The sequence below is a fragment of the Rhipicephalus sanguineus genome, chromosome 1 (assembly GCF_013339695.2).
Source record: "Rhipicephalus sanguineus isolate Rsan-2018 chromosome 1, BIME_Rsan_1.4, whole genome shotgun sequence".
NCBI lineage: Eukaryota > Metazoa > Arthropoda > Arachnida > Ixodida > Ixodidae > Rhipicephalus > Rhipicephalus sanguineus.
This window is the reverse complement of record NC_051176.1, coordinates 155,605,570-155,630,123: the sequence shown is the minus strand read 5'-3', so window position 1 is coordinate 155,630,123 and position 24,554 is coordinate 155,605,570. Positions and strand designations below refer to the sequence as shown.

Below are 24,554 nucleotides of genomic sequence, written 5' to 3'. Positions count from 1 at the left end.
CTCATCGAAGGAACTTGTGACGAATTTCAGTTTTTGCGCCTGTGAAAACATTGAACCTTTTACGTGCACCTCACAGTCAAAATGGCATCTTCGTCTTCCGGTGAGCGCTCGTCACCCTCCAGCTTTTCCGACAACTCATCGAAGGAACTTGTGACGAATTTCACTAACAAATGGCCATCACAGGAGATACGGAAGGTTCACAAACCAAAACTAAACTCGAAATGCACGCCGAACTGGACTACTTCGCGGAGCAGTACATGTGCAGTAGCTCCACCCCCGTAGCCTTTCCTTCATTGCCAAGAAAAGTTGTCCGCAAGTATAGAGGATAATGACAATAAAGTGCAGTTCTGTCAGCTTGCCCTTATAGGCATAGACGAAAATAACTTTGGCACAGCCAAGGAGGATTTGGCAATCTATTACGATGATACCGTATTTACTCGATTCTACCGCGCCCTCGATTGTAACGCGCACCCGTCTTCCGCGACCAAAAAAAAGAAAAAGAAAGTAATACATCGAGTGTAACGCGCACCCATTTTTTTCGCGAGAGAAAAGAACAAAAAAGTCCGTAGGAGTGAAACTTTGCGCATTCAGAAGAACAAGTATTTGGGTTTTAAAGAACTAAAGTTTCAAAAAAGTGAAACACAAAGTCAAAAAGCGGGCCTTGCCACTAAAACTGTCACCACTACGGCGGCGATACGAGTCGCTTAATGGATCAGTCCTCGTCGCTGTCGGACAACTCCTTGTCGCTGTCAACGCTCTTCTATTTCGGGAAACTGGCCCTGCCTTGGTCCACTGAAACCTTTTCGTGAAGCTTTGCTGTAAAAAATCTTCTGCTTCTATTTGCGCCAGTCTCGCACGCACGTTTTGGGAACTCCGAACGACCGCGATGCGGCCCGATTTCCGTCCGTCTCAGCACATGTAATAACTATTCTTTTAAATGCTGCAACGTGGTGCACTTGTCGAGTATTTGGAGTCGGCACTTCCATGCCGTCGATGCGAACGCAGAACGGGATGACAATCTCCTCAGCACACGTACGAACTGAAACAATAATGGCAGAAATGGCCAGGGCGCGTAGGAGGCGGCCATTTTGAAATGCCGATGGCAATACGATAACAGAGTTTTTTTTTTTTTTTTTTCGGTACTCGATTCTAACGCGCATGCGATTTTTGGACTCATTTTACCGGAAGAAAGGTGCGCGTTAGATTAGAGTAAATACGGTAGATCTTACAAAGCGTCCCATAATTAGATGGCGGCCATTCAAGTGCAGTGAAAAGCTATGCATCACAAGTGCAAAAGCTTGCTTTTGGAACTTTCAGACGCACTAGCTATTATATGGTTGCCGGCATGCTAGATTCACAACAATCACACATGTTAACAGGGTACAAATAAATATCACTGTCCAAATTCACTATATTTCACTTTACAACCACTAAGCTCTGGTGTCCTATATATATAGGACATGGTGGCATTTTTGTTATATACTGATGGGGTGCTCAGCATACATAATTTTCGTGCTCTTGAGGTGGTAGTAAAGCAAAATCAACTAGAAAACGACTTTCTGCCCATTAAAAAAATTCAGGGCTGAAAGGGTTAAAGTCGATTTTTGCATGGTGCACCTACAGACTTCAATTCTTGTGGCTTCACGCAGCAGTATAGTTAGTTGTGATGACGTGGGGTGCCAAAACCTACAAAATGGTCGCTTAAGTGCAAACAACGCAGCCGCTAAGTGGAGAGGCCATTCAAACATCACGATATCTTACGCAAGCAGGTGACAAGAAGCTCATACCAATCTGTGACGTCAGGGTACAGTAGGAACCGAAACTAGGTTTTAAAAACATGTTGCAAATAATTTTTCAGGGCACACTGACGTTTACCAGTACATTTTCTAGGCTTTGAAGGCTTGGCCTTTTATTGGACGCAAGAAAACAACTGAATATTTTCATATCAGTACCCCTTTAAAGCAAAAGTAACTTGTAAAATCATTTTTGATAAAAATTTAGAAATGGTACTAATAACACTGTCAAAACATTAATATTTTCTATCTTGTTGTTACTCCTGTCATGCTTCAGTTCAACCAGATTTTGATAATATGCAAGGAGAATAAAACGTTTACAAAGCACACACCTTTGTCACATTTTCAGGCACTGGCCTAAAGACTTTATGTTGGTCTTCACGGGGAATCTGTGAGTGCAGTGGCAAGATTTGGTACTGGGAACTACCAAAAGTGGGGTGCTGCTGCAAATGCTTCATCAGGGCAAAAATCAAATTCCAGCCAGGCAGGAATATTAGCACAGCACCTTTCTCCTGCATGCCTCTGATATGAAGAAGTAATGCCTGCAGAGGAAGGTAAAACAATGTCATATAAAGACAGTCCATCAGTCCACACAAATGTTCCTCCGAGATACTGTTATACAATGATCACTATGAAGCCCCTAGTAGACAAATAGATGTCATTTTAGTACTAGAATCTCCTGTCTGCAAGGAAAGACACACACGAACACCATGACACCAACAATGTCACGTCTACAGAAGACAAAGGCCTCTCCCAATGATTTACAATTTACCCTGCCTTGTGCGAGCTGACTCCATTTTATGCATGCAAATTTCTTAAAACTCAAAACCTTACCCAACCCTCTGCAGTCCTCAGCTGCATTTGCCAACCCTTGACATATGCTCCAAGTGACCACCAATTATCTGTCCTACACAATGAATCGCTTGCCCAGGTCCTTTTTTTATATCTTTTTTTATATCAAGTACAGTCCAGTACACATTTTTTTTCGTTTTTTGGTACAGGTTATATGTGAGAAAATATGGTATGTGCATTGTAGACATGCCACAAGGCAACAAACATTGCAGCTTACTGCAGCTGATTAGAGTTCCTTCAGCTAGCCAACCACAAAAACAACATAAGCCAAAAGTTTATACACACATGGAAGGAGTACTAAGGAACTTTGATGACACGAAAGTAACTTTTACGCTGTCAGTGCTTTCCTACTAGTAAGGAGTACTAACTTTTAAGGTTTAAATTTCATGATAATTTGGACACCAGTGGCATTGAGTTTTGTAACCACTTAAGCTTAGCCATTCTCATATGCTTTGCATGCCACATGCACAAAACAGTATGCTGTGCTCAAGTTGCACATAAAGTGCAGTTCGTCTTCTATGAGGACCTGTTCCATGCATTGTAAAGAACAACACATCATATTCGTAATGGCACAATACCAAGGCCACATGTGGAACAGGGTACACGGGTTTAGGAGCAGTCCTTGGAGCAGGCAAAAGTGCCTTTTGTAGCAGGCTTGGAGCATCCACAAGACATTTTGGAGCAAGCTTGGAGCAGCCAGAAAGGCCTTTTTCGAGCAAGTTTGGAGCAGTCAGAGAGAATGTTCAGAGCAGATGTAGACCCTTTTCACAGTACTTGTGAAGCAGCATTTGTCTAATGCTGCATTTGGCAAACAGTAAGCTAAATTGAGCAATAGCCTTATTTAGTTATGTACAGGCAGGTCCACTGTTAAAGGAAACACTTGCGTGCCGGGCATGTTCGGATTTCGCTCTCTTGCAAAAGCATAGTGCCTTAGATTTGCATAAGACTACTGGTGGTTGACAGTTGTGACTCCTTTTGATAGAACAGTGCCATGCACGAACAAAATTTCCCGACCCACTTGCTGTTAGGGGGCCAGCAATATGAAAGGTGCTCATTCGAGTGTTCCCTTTAACAGTGAAGCGTACTGTACAGCTGCCGATATTTTTAACCTTAACGCGTGAGCATCAGCTGCCAAGCTGATAAGCGCCGTATAACAGAGCACAGCGGCGAAATGAATGAGAATACGCACGTGCACTCTATGAGCAGTCCTGTGCACCTGTCTTTCCCAGGCTTTTCTGGGAACCGGACACCAACCCCGCTTCTTTTAAGCAATGTTACCATCATCCTTTTTCTTTTCTGAACGCTGCCATCAAGTTATAAAAAAAGGCCACATGGTCGCGCATAAGATGTATGCGATAGATATATACACCCACACATTATATTGCGCACGTATCAGCATTTTTTCCCAACTTTTTCCTGTGGTTCACGCAGCTCTTTCCTGAGGCAAGAATATATCTGCCAGTGCAAACAAAAAAACAGGACAAAAAAGCAAAGACTAAAAAGCAGGTGGGGTTAAGCCCTTTTCACATAACAGCCTGGCAGACAAAGCTGCACCGGACTGTTCACTGTGCGCATGCACGTACTTTCATTCATTTCCCCGCTGTGCTCCATCATACGGCGCTGATCGACTCGGCGGTCAACGCTCACACATTCAGGTTAAAAAATGTGCGGCTGTACACACGCTGGTGGTGTCCTTTTCGTTCTGTGTTATATAGTTCGTCTCCCAATGGCCGCAGTCGTTCTAGGTAGTAAAATGCCTGGAGAAATATGCTCATATCCTGGAAGTTTTCTTCTAGGTTAAACTTGAAAGGAACTGCAAAATAATTCTGGCGTTTTGTTATTGTGGTACTATGCAATATTGGAAACAAAAGATCATCCGCGCAATAAAGTCTATTTTTTTCATACAAAAGGCACTTTGGTGTAATGAGCTTACGAGCGCACACGATAAAAAGACAAAAAAAAAAAGGACAGCGCTTGGTCTCCAGCACTTGTGAAACCTCCGTCCTTTTTTTCTTTTCTTTTTTTTCCGTGGCGTGCAGCGCCTGCTGAGCCAACCTCCATAGCCGATCACAGCCTTGATGAAACCAAAACTATGTTTCAATGAAACCAAAAACACGATGTTTCAGCCACATTTTCGGGCAGGGGACTTGATGGCTGTCACGTCTTGCAGCTAAATTCGGCTGCTACAGCGCAGTCCGGCGCTGATAAATAAGTTTGGCACAACAGGGGATGGCGCAGGATGGCGCAGGTAAACAAGTGTGGCGCAAATGGCACAGCTGTTCCACCCCTGCAAGGCAGACGATATTAAAAGCGCGAAAGCAGTTTTGGATTCTGCCATCTCTAAAAACAAGACCACGGATAGCAATGTTCTGTTTATGATGTACACACAATTGTTTAAAAAGCACTAAACAGCATGCAAAGCAAATCACATACCTCAATCAATTCAAATGACAAGGTCTTCTCATCCAATTGAGCCATGGCCATCTTTGTTGAAGGTTTATAACTTGGGTCTATTACTTTATTTAGGTTCTCCTAAATAGAAAAGCCAGCAACATGTCAGGTAAACAAAATAATGCATCTGTGCAAAAGTCTACAATTAAGACACTTGTCTACAATGTAAATTGCTCACAGGCTTGGGTGAATATCCGTTTTCTTTTTGTTCGAAATGAATAGTAATTGCCGATTAGTACCATATAATTGTGGCACTTGCATAAAAGCTTGACAGAATATCCAGACGTTGGTAAATCTATAAAAAGTCTTGGTTCTATACTTGCCAAAAAGAAAACGGTTCACCCATCACTTTATTTTCACTTTACTTTGTGCTTTCCTTGCAGTAATCTCTGAAGCTGCGGACAGTCTTGTGCTGCACCTTGAAATCTTTGACAGAGTCCTTGCAGCTCACAACAGAACACGCCTGCCTTCCACTTCTTGGTGGAAAATTGCTGGGGCAACTGATAAGTGACAGATGCCTGGTCACACCCCATTCAGAAGGCGATCAATGGTGGCACGCCTGTGGCAGCCCTTTAAAGGGACACTAAAGGCAAATAACAATTTATGTCAGAGTGAAAGCTCAATGTATGATGTCTAAAACGGCAATATTATCAACAGCAATGCCCTACTTACCGAGAAATTAAGCTAAATGTATCATACGATGAGCGGCACATTTTGGAAATGATCCCGATGACGTGAGAGGGTTCGACTATAATTAATCACTCGTAATGAAACTAGCTGCAATAAAAAAATGAACCTTCCGCGCATCAAGATACGTAATAAAATGCTGCTTGTTTGTTTCTGTTTGATTCATGGAAAAAAGACCCTCTTTGGCGTTGCCATGGGGAACGGCGCGCGTGGTTCAAAGGTTCATTTTTCGCCGAACTGCGCTTCGCCCAACACCCTTCTTCGCTCACACGGTCGCGTCTCAGTGGTAGTTTCGGTATCGCGCACTGACGCGTGTGTTTTGCACGCTCGTGAAAGTCGCTCTGACAGAAAGTTCGACAAAATGCTGCCTGCATGTGATGTCGCCGAATGCCCGAATGACGCACGCCGCCAGTGCACGCCGCCACGCAGTAAAGGCGGGCAACGTTGGGCACGGCAGCAGTGACGTGAGAAACACCGCTTTCAGGCAGGTGATTTGAAGTGCACTAACGCGATGCGGACCACTAAAACATTATTTTATTTCAAAATAAGCACTTCCTCGGCACAAAAGTAGCACTACGAGGTTTCTGGACCGTTATTTCAACAATCAACGTCGATTTAATATTTGCCTTTAGTGTCCCTTTAAGTGCCGTGCACAAACTGCTTGCTGTAAAAGTTCTACACATATAGGCAGCTACACGCAAAAGAATGTGTTTATCAATTCGTTTTGACATCAAAAACCAAAATTCAAGCTAAAGCAAATACTGAATGCCATAATATTCAACCTCATATATTAAAAAATCTAATATTCACCCAAACTTGCATCACTATGCACTTCTTAGGTCATTCCTTGCAAAGCAATGACGAACTTGAGAAAAATGTACCAGTGCTTACATCGGGTTCATCTGTCTCGATGTCCTCTTCATCCCTTTTGCGCTTTTTTGAGTTTGGTGGTGGTACAAAGTTGACTAGCTCAATGCAGTCCTCCAAGAATAATTCTACAGAAAATACACCAATGTTACAGCATTTCAGCAAACAATTAATTTCGGTGTAAGGTTTCCTGCTAACAAATAAATAAGGCGAAAGCCTGAGATGCCTCATCAAACTAAAAAAATTAACCGTCGGCGGCGTCCCGTGCAGTGGTGTAGCCAGGGCGGAGCACACCGGCCTGTGCCCCACACCCCCCCCCCCCCCCCCAATTTTTTTTTTTGCTATGGCATACAGAGCCCAAAATGACACTTGACCACATCTGCCTGCCGCCTGTCCGCCCCCCCCTCCTCCCGAAAAAAATTTCTGCCCACGCCCCTGGTCCCGTGTCGGCAGCATCAACACAAGTGATGCAAAAAATCATCACGTGATGATGTCACCATGTGAAGTCATCATGACATCACAGGTCACCAAAATTTGCGACGTCATTGCATGATATCGCGTCGGTTGGTCAAACGTGGGCCAATCACGGATGCAGTGGAAAACAAGGCGAGGTTCAGAAAGCTTGGAATGCCTCCGATTGTGGAAGCAGTGCAAAAACATGTTAGGTACAGGAAACTTTCGGAAGGGGGTGTGAGAAGATCAGTACAGAGACTGAGAAGAAAAAGAAGCAGCAGCTTTCACCTTCAAGTCATCATAGGCAATTGCATAAGGGACCTCGTGAGTTTGTTTTTGTAACTTGAAAAAGAACACCAGTGCTAAAACACAACTTTATCAACACAACATGCACAAAAATTAGTATAGAATGAGAATAACCTTGAACAGGGTGTGCTCGTCCTTCAACCTCAATGACAGGACAATTTTCGAAGTATGACTGGAACAATGTTACATCGATGGTAGCAGACATTAATATGACACGCAACTGGGGGAATGCTCGCACCATGTCTCTTATGACAACCATGATGAAGTCAGTCTGTAAAAGAAACAAAAAACATGCACAACTTTACAATAATTTTTGTGCACAGCAAGTACATAGCCAAACCACTGTTAAAACTTTTTTTTTTTTCATTTTGTGGATTTCACTGTAGAATCATCCTCTTTTCCACAAGGCAAGTGCATAAATGCAACAAAAATTTTTATGCAACAGAATAGCTACATTGGTTTTCGACACACCTGTCCATGTGACATACATCTAACAAACAAGCAGCAACTGTCGTGGTATGGTGATTTATCGACTTTATTAATGTTTCTGATGTACAAATATCAGAAGTTATAACAAATAATGAATAATAATATCTAGCTTTAAATAGTGAATATCTACATTTGTAGGGATGGGCGAATAGTGAATTTGAGGTTCGAAGCGAATCCGAAGCAAATAGTGATTTGGTCGAATAATTTCGAATCGAATAGTTCGAATAGTATTTACCACATATTATTAAGAAAAATGAGCATTTTCATCATGATCCTTGCAGAATGTTTTAATGAATTGGAACTAGGTATGAGTGAATGTCACTTTTTTGGTTTTGAAATGAAGTGGAAGAAACCTTGAATGGTATCAAAATTTGAATAGCAGCAGAGTGCGAGTTATAAGTGGTACAATACGTTACCAGTTGAAAATTACTATACTTAGTGCATATAAGCCCATATAACACGCTTTTAAACTTTAAAAAAGATGTACACTTAACCTTGAAGTGTGGCTTCGCAGCAGTGCAGATTTCCCCTGGCAGGGTGGTTTCACGGTACAACAACCCGACGCTGCAGTGAAACCATCTTTACAGGGGTTATGTGCGGTCAAACATACATATATTCGTTCATTTCGAATACTTCGAAATTTCGAATAATATAAATTCGTATCGAAGCGAATTCGAATACTGTAATATTCGTTCGAATATTCGAAACCCCCGAATATTCGCCCATCACTATACATTTGTATTCATTTATTAGGCTTTGGGCGAAATAAAATAACACAGACAATGGTCAAACATAGGTTAGTAACCCGTAACGCTGAAATCTTGTTTGACTCACATCAACTCGCTAAATTTATTATTTAACATGTGTCTTTTCATACAGCATCAAATGCGTTCAAGTAAAGAGGCATTAAGCCCTGTAGCATTTGTCAGGCATTGCACTGCTGTCATTAAATAAGACAAGTATTGGGCGTAGCACAACAAAAGCAACAAAAAAGCAAACAAGCCAAAACCTGAGCTAACATTCAGCCAAAATAAAGTGGAAATGCGCTGCTTGCTACAATGATTTCTTAGAGAAGGAGTGTAATAACAGTGTCTTCAATGTTTTGCGCGGCATCATGCAAAGAGGACTTCCACACAGCTTGTGCACCAAGCTCCTTCTGCTGTTTTCTTCTAGTACGTGACATCTGACCCAGCTCACTGATGCACAAGTACTGCATTTGTAATATACTATAATAAAACAGGACCGGGTTAGTTGGCGGAACATGGGAGAGGCCTTTGCCCTGCAGTGGGCGTAGACAGGCTGATGATGATGATGATGATAATAATAAAACTACATTTACAATGGAAGGCTCGAAGAAGGGAGAGGGCACTATTGATTGCACTTAAAAAAATGTTTTGATTATAACTCCAAGTAAACTTGTGTAATTCATGTATATTCACTCAAATAGCCCATTTTAGCATACTGCAATGCATGCATCATGGTAATACCCACTGCGGACTGCAACCCCCCCGCTCTTCACCCCTCTTCACCCATCATCTTAGACATCTGTACTACAAGACCCAGGTACTGCTAAACAGTGTACGGTCAAACCTCGTTAATATGGACCCGCTTTAAACATACTAACGGTTAAAACATAATTGTGACAAATCCCTGGCAGAGTCTCATAGAGCCTAATGCATTCGCTGACTGCATAAGCCGTAGTGGTTCGTCCTATGCCTACCTGCGTACCGCAATAACTTTTTATGCCATAATAGTTTACTGCGACACTGAACTTGCCGACGCCACAATGTGTCACAAAAGGTTTTCCGTCTGGTCGAGAAGTGCAGAGATCGGTCGATCAATGGTTCTGACTTCCACACAATTGCAGCGATGCCTTCGCGGCTAAGCATCGGGAAAGAACGAAGACATGGTGGTGGGCACAGACGAACGTGGCAGTATACCTTATCGCAATAAGTATCTTCAGCTACACCTGCTCAGGCACGTGTGTGGGGTAGCGCTACTTTAAGCCTACTACTGCAACCTTTTAATAGGAGACAGCCTGAACACGCTGGGCCGCCAATCACTGCCACCTCGTTGTGTGGAACGTACCGTGTTCAACGCGCACCGCTTTGTAGAAACGAAAGCTGCTGGCTGTTGCGGAGTTGAGTGTTGCGGGCGCCGAGAAACCTCGCTGCATTGTCGCTATCACGCTAAACGCACACATGCAATACAGCAAGCGGCCCGGCCGTGACGACGTGTGCCGAGTAGGCGACGCGTTGCGCGCAACTAGCCAAGAGACGATCAGCTCCATGCTGCATCGTACAAAGTTTCAATGAAACTGCATCAGTTTTTGCTCAGCAGCAGATCGCAGTACAGACGCGTCCAGATTTATCGCGGAAAGCTGATACTGTCATTTCTGTCGCTATGTCAGTCGCTACATATCCCGGACCCTGTAATAGTTTTGAAAAGCTTCTTGGTGTTGTCACCGCGCGCTATCGGACGGTCATGCGAGAGTGTCAAAATCTTTTCTGCACTTTGACAAGAAGAAAGAAAAGGCTTTGTGGCAAGTACTTTAGGCAATATTTGCTGTGGCACTGTATTTCTTTGTTGGCGGCGATGACATGTCAGGAGACGCAAGTCTGTACTCCGTCAATGCATACTACCGTTTAGTGCATAGTTATGTCGCGTTCCGGGCAGGTACGTATTAACGAGGTTTCACTGAATTTAGATGGCAAAAAAAAAGCAAGCACTCTCCACTGAAATTTAACAACTCTGTCATACACAGCTCTGAGGCAAGATGGGAGAACTGGTTTGCTTGCATGGAGAGACATCATTGTTGATAATATCCACTGAACTTAAGCTCCCGGAAAGATGTTGCAAAATTACCCAAATCTCTTCTTGTTACACGCTAAGTGCACCCTCACCATTCACAAACCTGTGCCGCTTGCTCTCAAGAGGCTGGCCTTCCTGCCATTAATCGCTCCGTGGCTGAGCGTACTTAAATTTTATGTACATGTTCTTGGATTAGATCCAAGAGTATGTACATAAAAGAACGTAAAAATTAAAAAAACATGACTTCTCCTGCACATCAAGCAGACTTCTGTTAATTCTTACCTTGATTAAACTAACAAAAGTGGCTCATTGAATTAAGCAGGAGGCAGAAAAAACAACAAAACATATCACTAATTTAGTTGGCAGTGTTTGTCGCAATCCTTGCATGTCCTCTATCTGAACACAGATCCACGTTTTAAGAGTTCAAATTTGAAATTAACACAAAAACAGCACGGAAGTGCCAAAACTATGCAGACATCAAGTGCACACTTTTTTTAAAAAAACATTGCATGTTTCAAATACTGGAAGAGAAAAATGAAATCAGCAAGCTTTTTCTTCATAGAATGAAGCTTGATTGACCTATTGTCCATCACCATCTCTCTTAGGCTGCATATTATTGCTATAACTACAATATCATCGTCCGTACATTGGAGAGCACATTATATGTCCAACAACTAAGCACATTTATATGTCCTGCGCTGCGTCACGGGCACATCCTTCTTCTCGGGACGGCGAGTCAGCAGCATGACGCTGATGGTCACATTCCCCCCGCTGCTCTAAGTGCCATTCCTTGTAAATTCGCTGTTCTTCGGTAGTACAAGCCATTCCCGGGCACCCCATGGTGACAGCGTAGCAAAAATGAGACCGCAACTTGACCTTTCTCTCATCAAATAGCCCATGCGTGCAAAGTCATACGTTTGAGCAGATATCGTTTCAAGGACACACAGGGGACTTCAATGCGTGCTTCAATGCAAGGGAAACAGACGTCTTGTTTTCTTGTTTTTTTCTTGTGATTTTTGTGTTTTCTATGATTTTTGCGCTCATTTCACTTTTTCTTATGAAGGACAGTGTTTTTTGCTCATTGACTATGGATTTACACTAGCCATATACAGCTTCACTGCAAAAAACAAAAAAGCTGAGTCATTAACTCTCAATGCATGAAAAGCTATCATTCAGGATAAAGATGAGAGAAGCAGTAGAGAGGCACTGTTGCCTACTGGCAATCACGAAATGGTATTCTAGATTATAATAAGTATAGAGATCATTCATTGCTGTGACTATGCGACTTGTTTGTTCAGTGCTCAAGGAATCGTTACCGTATTTACTCGAATCTAACGCGCACCTTTTTTTCGGTAAAACGAGTCCAAAATCGCATGCGCGTTAGAATCGAGTACCGAAAAAAAAAAGGAACTCGGTTATCATATTGCCATCAGCATTTCAAAATGGCCGCCTCCTACGAGCCTCGGCCATTGTTTCAGTTCGTACGTGTGCTGAGGAGCTCGTCATCCCGTTCTGCGTTCGCATCGACGGCATGGAAGTGCTGACTCCAAATACTCGACGAGTGCACCACGATGCCGCATTTAAGTTATTACATGTGCAGAGACGGACGGAAATCGGGCCGCATCGCGGTCGTTCGGAGTTCCCAAAACGTGCGGGCGAGACTGGCGCAAGCAGAAGCAGAAGGTTTTTTACAGCAAAGCTTCACGAAAAGGTTTCAGTGGACCAAAGCAGGGCCGGTTTCCCGAAAGCGAAGAGCGTTTACAGGGACAAGGTGTTACAGTTTGGCGGCAAGGCCCGCTGTTTGACTTTGTGCTTTATTTTTTGAAACTTTAGTTCTTTAAAACCCAAATACTTGTTCTTCAGAATGTGTCAAGGTTGACTCCTACGGACTTTTTTTGTTCTTTTCTCTCACGAAAAATGGGTGCGCGTTACAATCGATGTTTTACTTTTTTTATTTTTTTTGGTCGCGGGAAACGGGTGCGCGTTAGAGCACTGCACGGGCCGATTTTTCCGGCCCGGGCCCGGCCCGGCCCGAAAACGCCATGCTCCGGCCCGCCCGAGCCCGGCCCGGTGTTCTTAAATGTGGCCCGTACCCGGCCCGGGCCCGAAAGATTTGGGCCCGGCCCGGCCCGGCCCGGCCCGTTTCAGCTAGTTATGCCTTGAGCATAAAGGAGGCACTGTCCAACCTTCGGTTATTGTGAAGATACCTGCCGCACACAAGATATTTTTTAGAGATTGTTTTATGAACTTCTTTCAGTGTCACGACTTTCACTGGTACTGTGCATACTTTCGGTTAATTACGCCCGTAACAGTCTTGCGAAATAATTGCAGAGTAATATAAAATATATTTAGAGTCATAGCTGGCTGTTTCATGTACGCACGCAGTGCTAACCACGCAATCTTATTTTTGCATTTCAAAGAACGACTACAAAATATATTACCTCCATAAAGTGGGGAAAAAAACATGGTAGACATCCTTAGTTTGAGCATACATCAACTGCATACGAGCTAGGGCTGTTGAGTAAAGTAGCAAGTCTCCTGCAAACTTCATCTATTGCACAATGGAATGAAAAAAACAAAACAAAAAAGAACGGAGTGCCCTGACTGCCAGAAGATGGCTTGGTTATCGGAATATGCCTGGGACTTACCCTGAAGGCAAATTTTGAAGCGGTTTCTCAGATAGAAGTGCTTTCATTCGTGCATAGCCAGTGCCTAAGTGTAACGAGGTCCCCGCCATCTTTTACGTGAAAATTTGTTTTCATTGCGAAGTTATTTAAAACAAAACACTCGTGTAAGACGTGTGTACAGTAACGGTGTGTTGAATAAAGGGCGGTTTAAATAAAACTGATCAGTCTGTGTGTGTTTGTGTGTGTGTTGGTTATTCCCAGAATCCCGGATCGCTTCTCTAGCCTCATCACTCCAGTTGTGAGCCACACTCGGGGAAACGAGTGTTGCTATGGTCTGGCGCCTTACCACTAGTAATGGGAAAATCAACAACGGCGTTCGCCCTGTCATAAGAGTCGCTCCACATCTTGCACTTAAACTGCACGAAAAACAGCTCCTGAGATAATAATGGCTCGCAAGTTACGTTGACCAGTCCACGGAGTCAGGCAGGCGGAAACAGGCGCCGCGGGTCTGCGAGCGTAGCTGCATACTCGAAAACATCGAAATGTTTCCCTACATACAAACGCGCGCATCTTATATACAGTAATCTAGGCAGTTTACCGTTGCTTTCCTTACACGGTACCCAAGAACGTCTTTCACTCACTATAATGGTGGAAACTTATATTAGGCGTTTCTTGAAATTACGTGCAGCATACAAACTGGAGCAAAATTGTAGATGTCTTGTACTGTGCAATTTCTCTGCACGCCAATGCACTCCAGGTGGTTTTAAATTACCTGGAGCCCTCAACGACGGCGTCTCACATAGCCTGGGTCACTTCGGGAAGTTAAACCCCACAAAACAACAAAAACATAGCCAAACAACTCACACACGCAATTATACAGATACGTACGAGACCCGGGCCTAATACGGGCCTGGCTCAGGCCCGAGCCCGGCCCGAGCCCGAAGGTCACGGGCCCGAGCCCGGCCTGGGCCCGAGCCCGGCCTGGGCCCGATCCAACAATCTCTTACCCGTCCCGGCCCGCGGGCCAGGCCGGGCCCGGGCTTTCGGGCCGGCCCGGGCCCGTGCAGTGCTCTAGTGCGCGTTACAATCGAGGGCGCGGTAGAATCGAGTAAATACGGTATTTGCAACAAAGACTCAACCGCTACAATTATGGACGTCACCATCTTATAAGTTGGTGTCTTGACTTAAGTTCACCAGTCTCTGTTGAAAACTTTCAGTCATCAATGGTAGTTGCACCTGTGACGTAATGCTGCCGACTGCTACTGAGTTTCTACTGCTGTTCCGATTAACCACAGTTTTAATGTGCCCATGTGACAGGACTATAAAATGAGTGAGTTACTTCTGAATTTTTTTGTACTTTGTTTTTCAATCAGATTATTCAATCCCCTTCAAACTGAAAAATTGCTAAACATCCAAGTGCACTGTTCACAGACTCACATTGACATCTCGTTCATGAATTTCATCAATGATGACATGAGACACTCCTCGAAGACCAGCTTCCAACTTCCTCAACAGGACACCTGTACAGACATGAAAGTAACGTATGGGCTTCAGCTCCTACAATACACACAGCAAGTATACCAACTGTGCATAAGCATTAACATTATCATATATATAGTCGCTCCTACATACATCAAACATGAATATATCAAACAATTATATAGCAAGTTACACTCAAACCTCATTATAAAGAAGTTGAAGGGGGGAACTTAAATTCCTTCATTACAGTTAAACCTGCCTATAACGAAACTCCATACAACGAATTCCTCGATATCATGAAGTTTTCGTATTCCCCACTGTTACTCCATAAAAGCACATGTATTCGCGACCTCTAAGTAACAAAGTGGCAGCTGGAGACACCTTTGATATAACGAATTTTCGCCTCCGACCACACATTTTGTCATTTTGGCACAAGCAGGAGCTAAACGTGTGCGCCACCGCCTGTTCATGCTCACGCCACTCGTGCTGCCACCGAGGTCCTGAGAGTGAGCACACCGCCGCCGCGTAATAATTGCGGCGTGCCGCCATGAACGGGGAATCTGGACATAAAATACACCTCTTTACCGAGGGAGCTCTTTTTGATGAGTCCCTAAGGGACTGTCCATTTCAGCCACCACTGATTGTCGGGAGCTCCACGAGCAGCGCGCCCTCTGTTTCCAGTTCTTCTTCTGCAACTTCAACTTGGCTGTCACGAAGCTTTCACAGCTCTCAACACAAATGACAGGGGAGGAATGCGCTTCAACGCAACTAACGCAACCGCCAGCGATCCGCTTTTGGGCGCACATCTCAGAGGCCGTGCATGAACTCTGATCGCGTTAGCCATCAAATCAGGTTTAATGCGGCCACCCGTCCAACACACCTATGAAGGCCGGTACGCATTCCCTGCATCGTTCTCAAACATCTGGGACACATTCATATGCTAGTTTAGACATGACAAGTTCCTGTTTCTTCACAATTCGTCCAGTTTCTTCTTGGACTGGGAATGTGCTGGCGGGTTCGGTGCGTCGAAGTGGCCAAGAGTGAGGTGACATCACCGCTCACTGCTTTTTCGAGTAACTGAATGCGCTCTGCCGAAATGGACTGTGGACATCTCCTTTAGATGGACACATCGAGAACAGCTCCCCGGAGGTTGTCGTATTCTTCTGTCCTCCAGAAGTCTCACGAGTATTGCCAGACCTCAACGCTGCGGCGTCCTCCAGCCTTCAAGGGCAACGACCCAACTCGCTGAGATAGCATATTCGTGGAGTCTTGGACCTAGTACACTTCGCATAAATAAGTAAAATAGATGAGTAACATATATCGATACACGTACACATATATTGATACAGTACACGTTTTTTTCTTTTATTTTTGCTCAAGTAAATCGATAAATAAATACAATCGAACCCCTCAATAATAAAATCGCCGGGGAATCGATTTTGTTCGTTCTCGTGAGAATTTCGCTGTCACAAAAATACGCCCCCCATTTACTTCACACAACCAAAATCAGCTTCGGCGATGCTCCTAGACTTCTCTTGAACTGTCAAAACCTTACGACTTCAAAAGTAGCCGGCATCTTTCCCTAGACCAAACAACCCTGCACGTAAGCAAAGCGCGCGAGATCCCGGCGTGTACATGTACATGGAAGGACGCTCGGCCACATGCAGTTAGGTAGTCTACAAGATGTCTGCCGGCATGACGTCACATTCGTAGGTGTCGTTCATGGTGTTGTCACTTGAGACGTCATGTGCTGACGTAGTTGCCAACAGAAGCATTAGCAAAAAACTGTTCTCAGTGAAACAAAAGAAGTCCTGTTGCTATCATCATCCAAGTGAATGTAAACAACAATGGTCGCACAGCTGATTGTTGGCAGAAACGTATGTGCTGGACTTGTTGATGAGCGGTGCTGCAATTTTCGAACTTCTGGTTCTCAACTAGCTCATGGGATGAAAAAAATGTTGTGGATCGCTACCTGAAACTTTCGTTATTTCGAGAGTGCTGTTTAAAATATCTTTGTTGTCTAGAGGGTGCAAATACATTGAACTCTATGGACGTTCGCCAGGGAAGCCAGATTTCCTCGCTGCCGCGAAAATTTCATTCTTGAGAGATTTCGTTATTGACGGGTTGAACTGTATAGAAGTAAAGGCAATGAAAAACTTAGAAGAGCGATAGCTGAGCTAGTTGGTAGGTATTCGTGTTAAAAAGACACGACATGCAAACACGTACACAAGAGAGAAGTCAAGGGAGTGAATAGTTATCTCGCGTAGACCACCACGCACACCTGATTGATAGGTATCGTCTCTTGCCTGAAAATGCACAGAGAAGTATTTGTGTCCAGTTTCTCTTTCTCCACTGTACGATTTTTTCGTTGTTAGCGGCGTTTGTGGTGTCTTCACTACTCTTTTGTGCTCTTGTTTGCACGGCCTGCCTTTTTAGAGGGCTGCAAAACAGCCTCGGAAAATAGAAAATCGAGCACGCTATTCTCTCGGCGTTTGTCTTTTTGGCGCACTTCGCAACGCCAGAACGGTGATTCATCTGACATCAATATGGCACATGCTCTCAATTGGTCCATATACGAGAAACATCACTTGTGAATTGTCTCCCACCCTGCTTTGGCATGCAGATGACCACTCGTTCTTCCTCGTCTCACATGACTCTCGTTTGCAATCAACAGATTTCGCTCCATTTTGTGTGCCTCTGACTGCACAAGCGGATATAACAAGGTGTTGCCGATAAGCTCGAAATCCTGATAGGCTCAACGCTTTGTGCCGTCATTGTTCGCATGCTTTATGAAGAAATATGTAGCAAGAAGGTATCACCTGTAAGGAGGGTAGTGAAGACGAGAACGAAACCAATGGAAAAGGCGCTGGATTATTTGTTTCTTCCAACGAACGAACTCTTTACAGCGAAGAACAGCTCTCCAGAAAAAAGGTGAGCCCGCTTCCACGGATTTTGCATATATTTTTTATTGCGATAATAATTATATGACACTCTAGAAGTTTTCACCGTCGCTGTCATGTTCCGTGTAAGTCCAAGTCGATAACATTGCTGCGCGCATCTTATGCTGTGGCCGCGAGTAAAAGCTCGTGAGCACTGGCGAGGAACACGGCTGAAACAGAGATGAAACAAGCTGGCCATCTCCGTCGCATGGAGGGCGCATGCGATAACATCAGCCCGCGTGCGAGGCCTGCAGTCTATTGCTCCTCAGCCAGAAAGGAAACACCCTGCACGTCTTTGGCTGGGCCAAGGAGCATGAAGGGACACCGAGAAGGGGGGGGGGGGGGTTGCATGGCTCAAGCAGCAGCTGTGAACTTTGATTAACACTTTCGGGACCACCCCATAGGGCCATCGGTCGTATATGACCGATAGCTTTCAACGCGCTTTCAAACTGATTTTTTTGCGCGCTCTGACATGTAGCGCCATCTGTGCGGTATTTTGAACACTACTCTTTCATTCCCAGAGTAGTTTGTTCTCTTTCCGAGAGGCGGCGGCGGACAATTGCAGTTTATCTCGGGTGCGGTCGCGTCAGCCGAGCGAGAGAATGGCGTCGAGTTCGCGACTCGGCGCGCTTGAAAAACGACGCGGATCTCGTGATTCCGCTGCTTCAACGGCTGATTTCGTTGACGAAACGAGCAGCGAAGAGTCGGAAGACGACTTTGGAAGTTCCAATTTCAGTTCGGACAGCGAGTCAGGGAACGATCAGCCTGGAAGTTCAACAAGTGGACAAAGGTTAGTTTCGCTTTGCTTTCAGCTTGCTCTTGAGCAAGCTTGCGCGGTCGCTACATGTTCTTATTGTGTTATCTTCAATTGGCAGGGTTTCAACAACGTATGGCAATGACGTCCGGCCACCAGCGCAGAAGCGGATCATCTTTGCTCCGCGATGGGCACCTGGCGTATACATCACCGACTATGTGGGCGTGGCACTCAGGAGCGGACCAAAAAAGTTTCTGACGGCCCTTGACTTCTTCGCTCTTTTTTTCACTACGCAAGTGATCACTACGCTTTGTGAAAACTCAAACAAATACAGCTGGATGAAAATTCTCGAAAAACCGACGCACGCTCGTACCGATGGTTCGTGGGAAGAGGTGACCCCAGATGAAATGATGAAGTTCATGGGCCTTATAATTTACATGGGCCTCGTCAAGGTGCCGCGGCTGAAACTTTACTGGAACGTGGGAGAACTCTACAGTGGCCTGCTTCCACGACGAATAATGCCTAGACGCCGTTTCATAGCGTTGCTCGCTATGCTCCATGTTGCTGACTTGGACGATGTGAGCCAGCTATCGAGAGGGAAGCTCCGGTTCGTGTGGTGGCTCATGGAGCATGTGAATCAGGTGTCGGCGAAACTTTTTCAGCCACATCGTGATCTCTCCGTGGACGAACGGATGGTGAAATCCAAAGGGCGATCGGGCATCAGGCAGTATATGAAAGATAAGGTAACAAAATGGGGCTACAAGCTCTGGGTCCTAGCTGATCCCGGCACCGGATACACGGTACGTTTCAGTGTATATACCGGCAAGCGGGATCAGCCAGGGCCTCATGGATTGGCATTCGATGTAGTTTGCCAGCTGTGTGCCGACTATCTTGATCAGGGATACCGAATATTCATGGACAACTTCTACACATCGACGCATTTGTTCAGTCACCTAATTGATCGAAGAACATTGGCTTGCGGTACAACGAGGAAAGACCGGCAAGGATTTCCTGCCGAACTAAAAGACACACGTTGGGAGAAAAACGCGCGACGTGGGGACGTAAGATGGCTCCGTGATAGTGGTATATTATACCTTCAATGGAAAGACCGTCGTGTTGTCAAAATGATGAGCACTATGACGTCACAGCAAAAAGAAGGGAAAAAAGGGGAAACACTTGGGCTCAGATTTCTGTACCGAAGCCATTGCTGATACATGAATACAATTCTGGAATGCTAGGAGTAGATAAATCGGACCAGATGACTGGCTATTACAACGTACTCATGAGAAGTGTTCGGTGGTGGAAGACACTCTTCTTCCACTGCATCGATATTGCCTGTGTGAGTAGTTTTATTTTATTTCAAGAACACCGCGCATCACACCCAGAGATCCCCGAACTTGAACGAAAATCTGAATATGACCACCTTGCCCTCAGAGAAGAACTCGTTCGTCAGATTTTCAACCTCGATGGTGCCAAGCCAGCTCGCACTCCTCCACCACCTTCCACTAAACGAACGCTCCACAAGCCAGAAAAGGCAAAAAGGCGCAGAAGCTGCAAGCTGTGCTATGACCGCAACAAAGTCGAACTAAAAACTAATTGTTTCTGCAGAACTTGTGATGTGCACTTGTGTTTCACTACTACTCGAAATTGTTTCCTGCAGTGGCATGAGAGCCATCAGTTGTGATGGGCACACGAGTGCTCCGATGTTGAAGCGAGCTAAAAAAGGCAGTTATAGATAGGCGGACCAAACTTTTACATTTAAGAAAGAAGACATTTTGCCACATTTTGTATATTTAGAATTTTTTTTAGTTCACAGTTTTACTTGTATATGCATGCCTTTTGAAACTTTTTGATGTTGGTTTTTGGTGAAACTTTCCATTTGACATTTTTTCTTGATTATATATGTAATTTTTATGCCTAATATTTAGATATCTTCTGAAAGACCATTCAATTACCGTCATTTTGATGTATAACACAAAGCTATCTTGTTTATCTGATTTATTAAAAAAGTTTTTCATAACACTCTTTGAGACTGTGCGTTTTTCCCTGGTCCCGAAAGTGTTAAAAGGGCATGGTCACTAGCGCTGGCGCGTGCTATCTCGGCAGACATCAGTAAACGGCTCGTACCCTTCTACGCGCTGTTACCTCATCGCTTCATACTGTGACCACTTATACGACAAACTGCACGAAAACTGCGTCTCTCCTGGGAGCGGCTGTATTCCCACACACCAGCATTTTGTAGAGTTACGCGAGATTGGATCAAAAAAGAGTTAGCTGCTAGCCTTAGTTCGTATCACATTACGACATGTTGCTATCACATTCACTGCTTCGTCCTTTCGGTGAAACATGTTTTTTTCGAAATTCAAAGGACAAATTTCTCTCCCCATTAACTCTTAAATTAACCCTCCTCCCTCCCCCCACGCCACGCCGCCGCTGATCAGATAAATCCCGCGCAGTTCATGTGCCGCCGGCGGAGGTGGAAACAACAGCGCGCCGCCGCCGGGGATTTTGGGACCGGCACACAGGTCTAGCAGGACCTACATGCATTTTCTGCACTTGCCCCGCCTTGGGATGCTGTATGCAGCAGGGACGTAAGGCTTCTTTTCTCTACGTTCAAATGCATTGAATATCTTCAGCTTTGCGGAGAATAGCAGGTTCTTCTGTTTTAAGACATATATCGCATTAACTGAGTTTGATATAATTGGGTTTGCCTGTAAAAACTGCTTCAACATCAGAAATTCATTGCAGTGGCCAGTGTCTAAGCCAGGCAATATGGCCATTTAGGGTTACCACTGCGCTCAGTACATTAAAGATCCTTCTGCAGCACAGTGCCATTCATGAATAATAATAGATAATAAATAATAATAAGTAAAATTTTGTGCATTCAACACTGCCTCAGCAAGTTCCCAGTTTCTACAATTACAGGAGATATGCAAAGTTTTCAGCAAACAAGTTTTGTGTTACGAATTATTGATATATCAAACTATTTTGCAAACCCTTCCAAGACTAATACATCCTGGAGAGTTTGCAACCGTGGCACTTACCAACTGTGCAGAACAAGATGGATCCATAGGGGCGTGGTAGCACAGATTCAAAACGAACGCTGTAGCCTGCACTTTGTCCAAGCTGTTCCGATCGTTCTTCAGCAATTCGCTCTGCAACAGACACTGCACTGATTCTGCGTGGCTGAAAAAAAAAATGAAAATACAGTATCAGCACAATGATTTTCTCCACAATAATTAGCAAGAAATGACTGGAAATATCTACAGGCATTGTAACAACACTGAAGCAGTTGCTGCCAATTAAGTTCTTTCCTAAAAGAGTCAAATCCAGAAACCGAAACTGGGCTAAATTTCACGAGAATGCAAAACACACCTATGCGTCTTTCACTTTAAGAACATTTGTAATCAAAATGGGGTAATTCCAGAACGTAATGTGGACTCAAAAAAGCAGTTTCGAATCAAACTGAGCCAGATCCATTAAAAAAGCACTGTGTCAACACGTCATGACCAAAACAACCAACATGGCCGCATCCAGTCTGTTTCATTTGTGACCTAGTTGCATTGCTATCGTCCTTTCCCTGCACAAATACTTTTTCTTGGGCGACTTGGTACTTACTGAAGGACATGACATTGCAGCGCAGAACTCAAATAGAAAGACTAAGAGAGAGACCTCCACTTCTTCCCGCCTCTTAGTGTTCTCTTCAAGCTTTGCACTACAGTACCAGTTCCTTCTATTGCTCCAAGACGGTATATTTGACATGGAAGATGCCGGAAATGAGACTACAAATAATAACAGTCATAAAAATTGAATTTTCGTGGCACTTGAATATTGTTATAAGCATATGTCGGTAAAAAAATTGGAGCTCATTCAGACTCACTCAAGAAATGATTTTGCTCTGAGGGCTCACTCGGACTGAAACTCACAAAAATATTACTCAGAGCCTGATCTGAGTCTGGGTGAGTCGACTCATGAGTGAGCTGCCGACCTATGGTTATAAGTGGGTTCAACTTTAATCGTACACCAATACAGTTGAAGCCCGCTACAACGAACGCCACTTCAATAAAGTATTTCTTATTCCCCGTCAGCTTGCCAGAAGTCAACGCGTCAAAGTTCTAGCCACAACGAACCATTTTTCGGGCTTGTTTTCGCTTCAACAAAACTTTCGTTCAGTGGTGCTAGGCTTGAAAATTTGTTTAATGATCAATTAAGTATATCGCCAACCACGCAACTTTTCGTACGTTCACGGCACTTTGTTTCACCGAAAATGTACGCCCATTGCACCACCTGTAAACAAACTCATAAGAGAGCACCAATGTTTGGTGGTGATGACGATGTGGCTTGCCACCTTGCAACAAGGCGCAGGTTCGCTTTGCTAAGCCGGAGCCACAGCCAATCCGTCTCCATTCTAGAAAACCTGTCATTTGTGCTTGTGCAACCGCGTGCGCTACGGCGGCCTGGGCACAGTAAACGTGCACGGTAAACACAGACATGCTAAACGGTAAACGTGCACACAGAGGTGAGCACCAACGAATACGTTGCCGTTGACGCGGACGTTATCGCTCATCATAAGCGAACTGACGAGAAGAGGTTTGCCATGACACTGCGTCGCCGGACGATGACCGTGATGCACAAGACACATTGGTGCCGCCTTCTGCACTGAATGTGACGGCATGGGCGCATTTGACGTCATTCGCACTTTCATTAGCACCCGCGATGACGACCTCGCGATGCAGCTGCTGATCGCATGCGAGTGTAGAACTATTGCGCTGATGTCCAAAGGAAGGCGGCAAACAAAGCCAACAGTCTTTTTTGAAAATAAACTACAGTAAAAGCTCATTAATTCGGCCCTCGTTAATTTGGAAAATTGGATAATTCAGACGTGTAATCTGGTCCCGGCAAGCATATGTATTGTTTAACCCCTTAACTGTTTTGGACGAGCAGAGCTCGTCCTGCCCAAACTGTCCCCAAGGTGCTTTGGACGAGCAGAGCTCGTCCTAGCGGAATAGGTACTCCCCTCTAGCGTTCAGGACAAGAGGCGCTCTTCTACAGCTTAGATTGCGTGTAATCCACCAGATGGCAGCATTTACTTGACAATTTCTTTTTTTCCTGCGGAAAGAGCGCGGTTTTTGTACGAAAAGATGGCTTGCGGTAGCGGCCACCCATGCATAGCTGGCTCGTCAACACGAAAAAGCAGCTTTTCATTTTTGTCATCTTCTTCGAGTGATGATGATTCGGATACAGATGTTTATCTTGTGTCTGGAAGTGAAGACAGCGATGGCAGTGAATTGAGCATCTCCTCCGGTGATGATGAAAACAGTTTGGAAGCGAACATCGCAGTGCTCGCCAGTGGATCCTGCTTGATGCGGACAATCCTTCTGTGAAGCCTCCTCGCTTTCCATTCTTGGCCATTCCAGACAAGACTTTCAACTGGTCATCACCAGATAACCTTATGGAATATATTCAGCGGTTGCTTCAAAAGTGCTTCATTCGCTCTCGGAAGCGAGGAGAAAACGGGAAAAAGTTGAGAAAGGAAACTCGCTTTTGGTGCGGGAGCTGCGACAGGCCCCCTTGCGTTATTCCACGTTTTGATTTTACTAAGTATGTGGTTCAAATATTTTTTCAACATCGACTAGCTACTTTTTAGTACAATAGGATTCGAAATCAGCAATAAAAAAATAGGCACTTTTGGTTGGGAAAGTTTCAAAAAAAATAAAGCACTTAAGGGGTTAATGGCATCAAACTCGTTATTTTGGCCATAGAAGGCCGCAATTCGGTTAATTCGGACGATCCTGGGAGCGCGGCAAGCACGAAGCGATGCAAATTTGTGGCGCAAAGAAGCACAAGCGGTGTTTGCGGACAATCTGAAAGGCCACAGGCCTTCGCGTGGCCGCAATCCACAATCTTACTAAAATCCTGTTGTTGGCGACGAAGGCTTCAGCGGCTGCACAAACTTCTTTAATTTGCGATTTCACTCTGCACATACGAACTGTGTGGGTGCTATGTATGATGAGTCGATAGCGACAGGGGTCAAAGCTGGCACAAG

At 44.6% G+C, this 24,554-nt stretch overlaps 1 protein-coding gene across 2 annotated transcripts in view; it reads right to left on the bottom strand.

Annotated features, from left to right (window-relative positions):
• The window catches only part of LOC119400701 (ATP-dependent RNA helicase A), a 109,629-nt gene that overhangs the window by 40,763 nt on the left and 44,312 nt on the right, over nt 1-24,554 (bottom strand). For both annotated transcript variants that reach the window (XM_037667702.2, XM_037667706.2), the window contains 6 exons: nt 21,553-21,694; nt 14,774-14,856; nt 7,524-7,680; nt 6,675-6,778; nt 5,079-5,177; nt 2,126-2,335 (listed from right to left, as the gene is read on the bottom strand). In XM_037667702.2, coding sequence (XP_037523630.1) covers nt 2,126-2,335; nt 5,079-5,177; nt 6,675-6,778; nt 7,524-7,680; nt 14,774-14,856; nt 21,553-21,694 — 795 coding nt within the window. The remainder of the gene's footprint in view (nt 1-2,125; nt 2,336-5,078; nt 5,178-6,674; nt 6,779-7,523; nt 7,681-14,773; nt 14,857-21,552; nt 21,695-24,554) is intronic.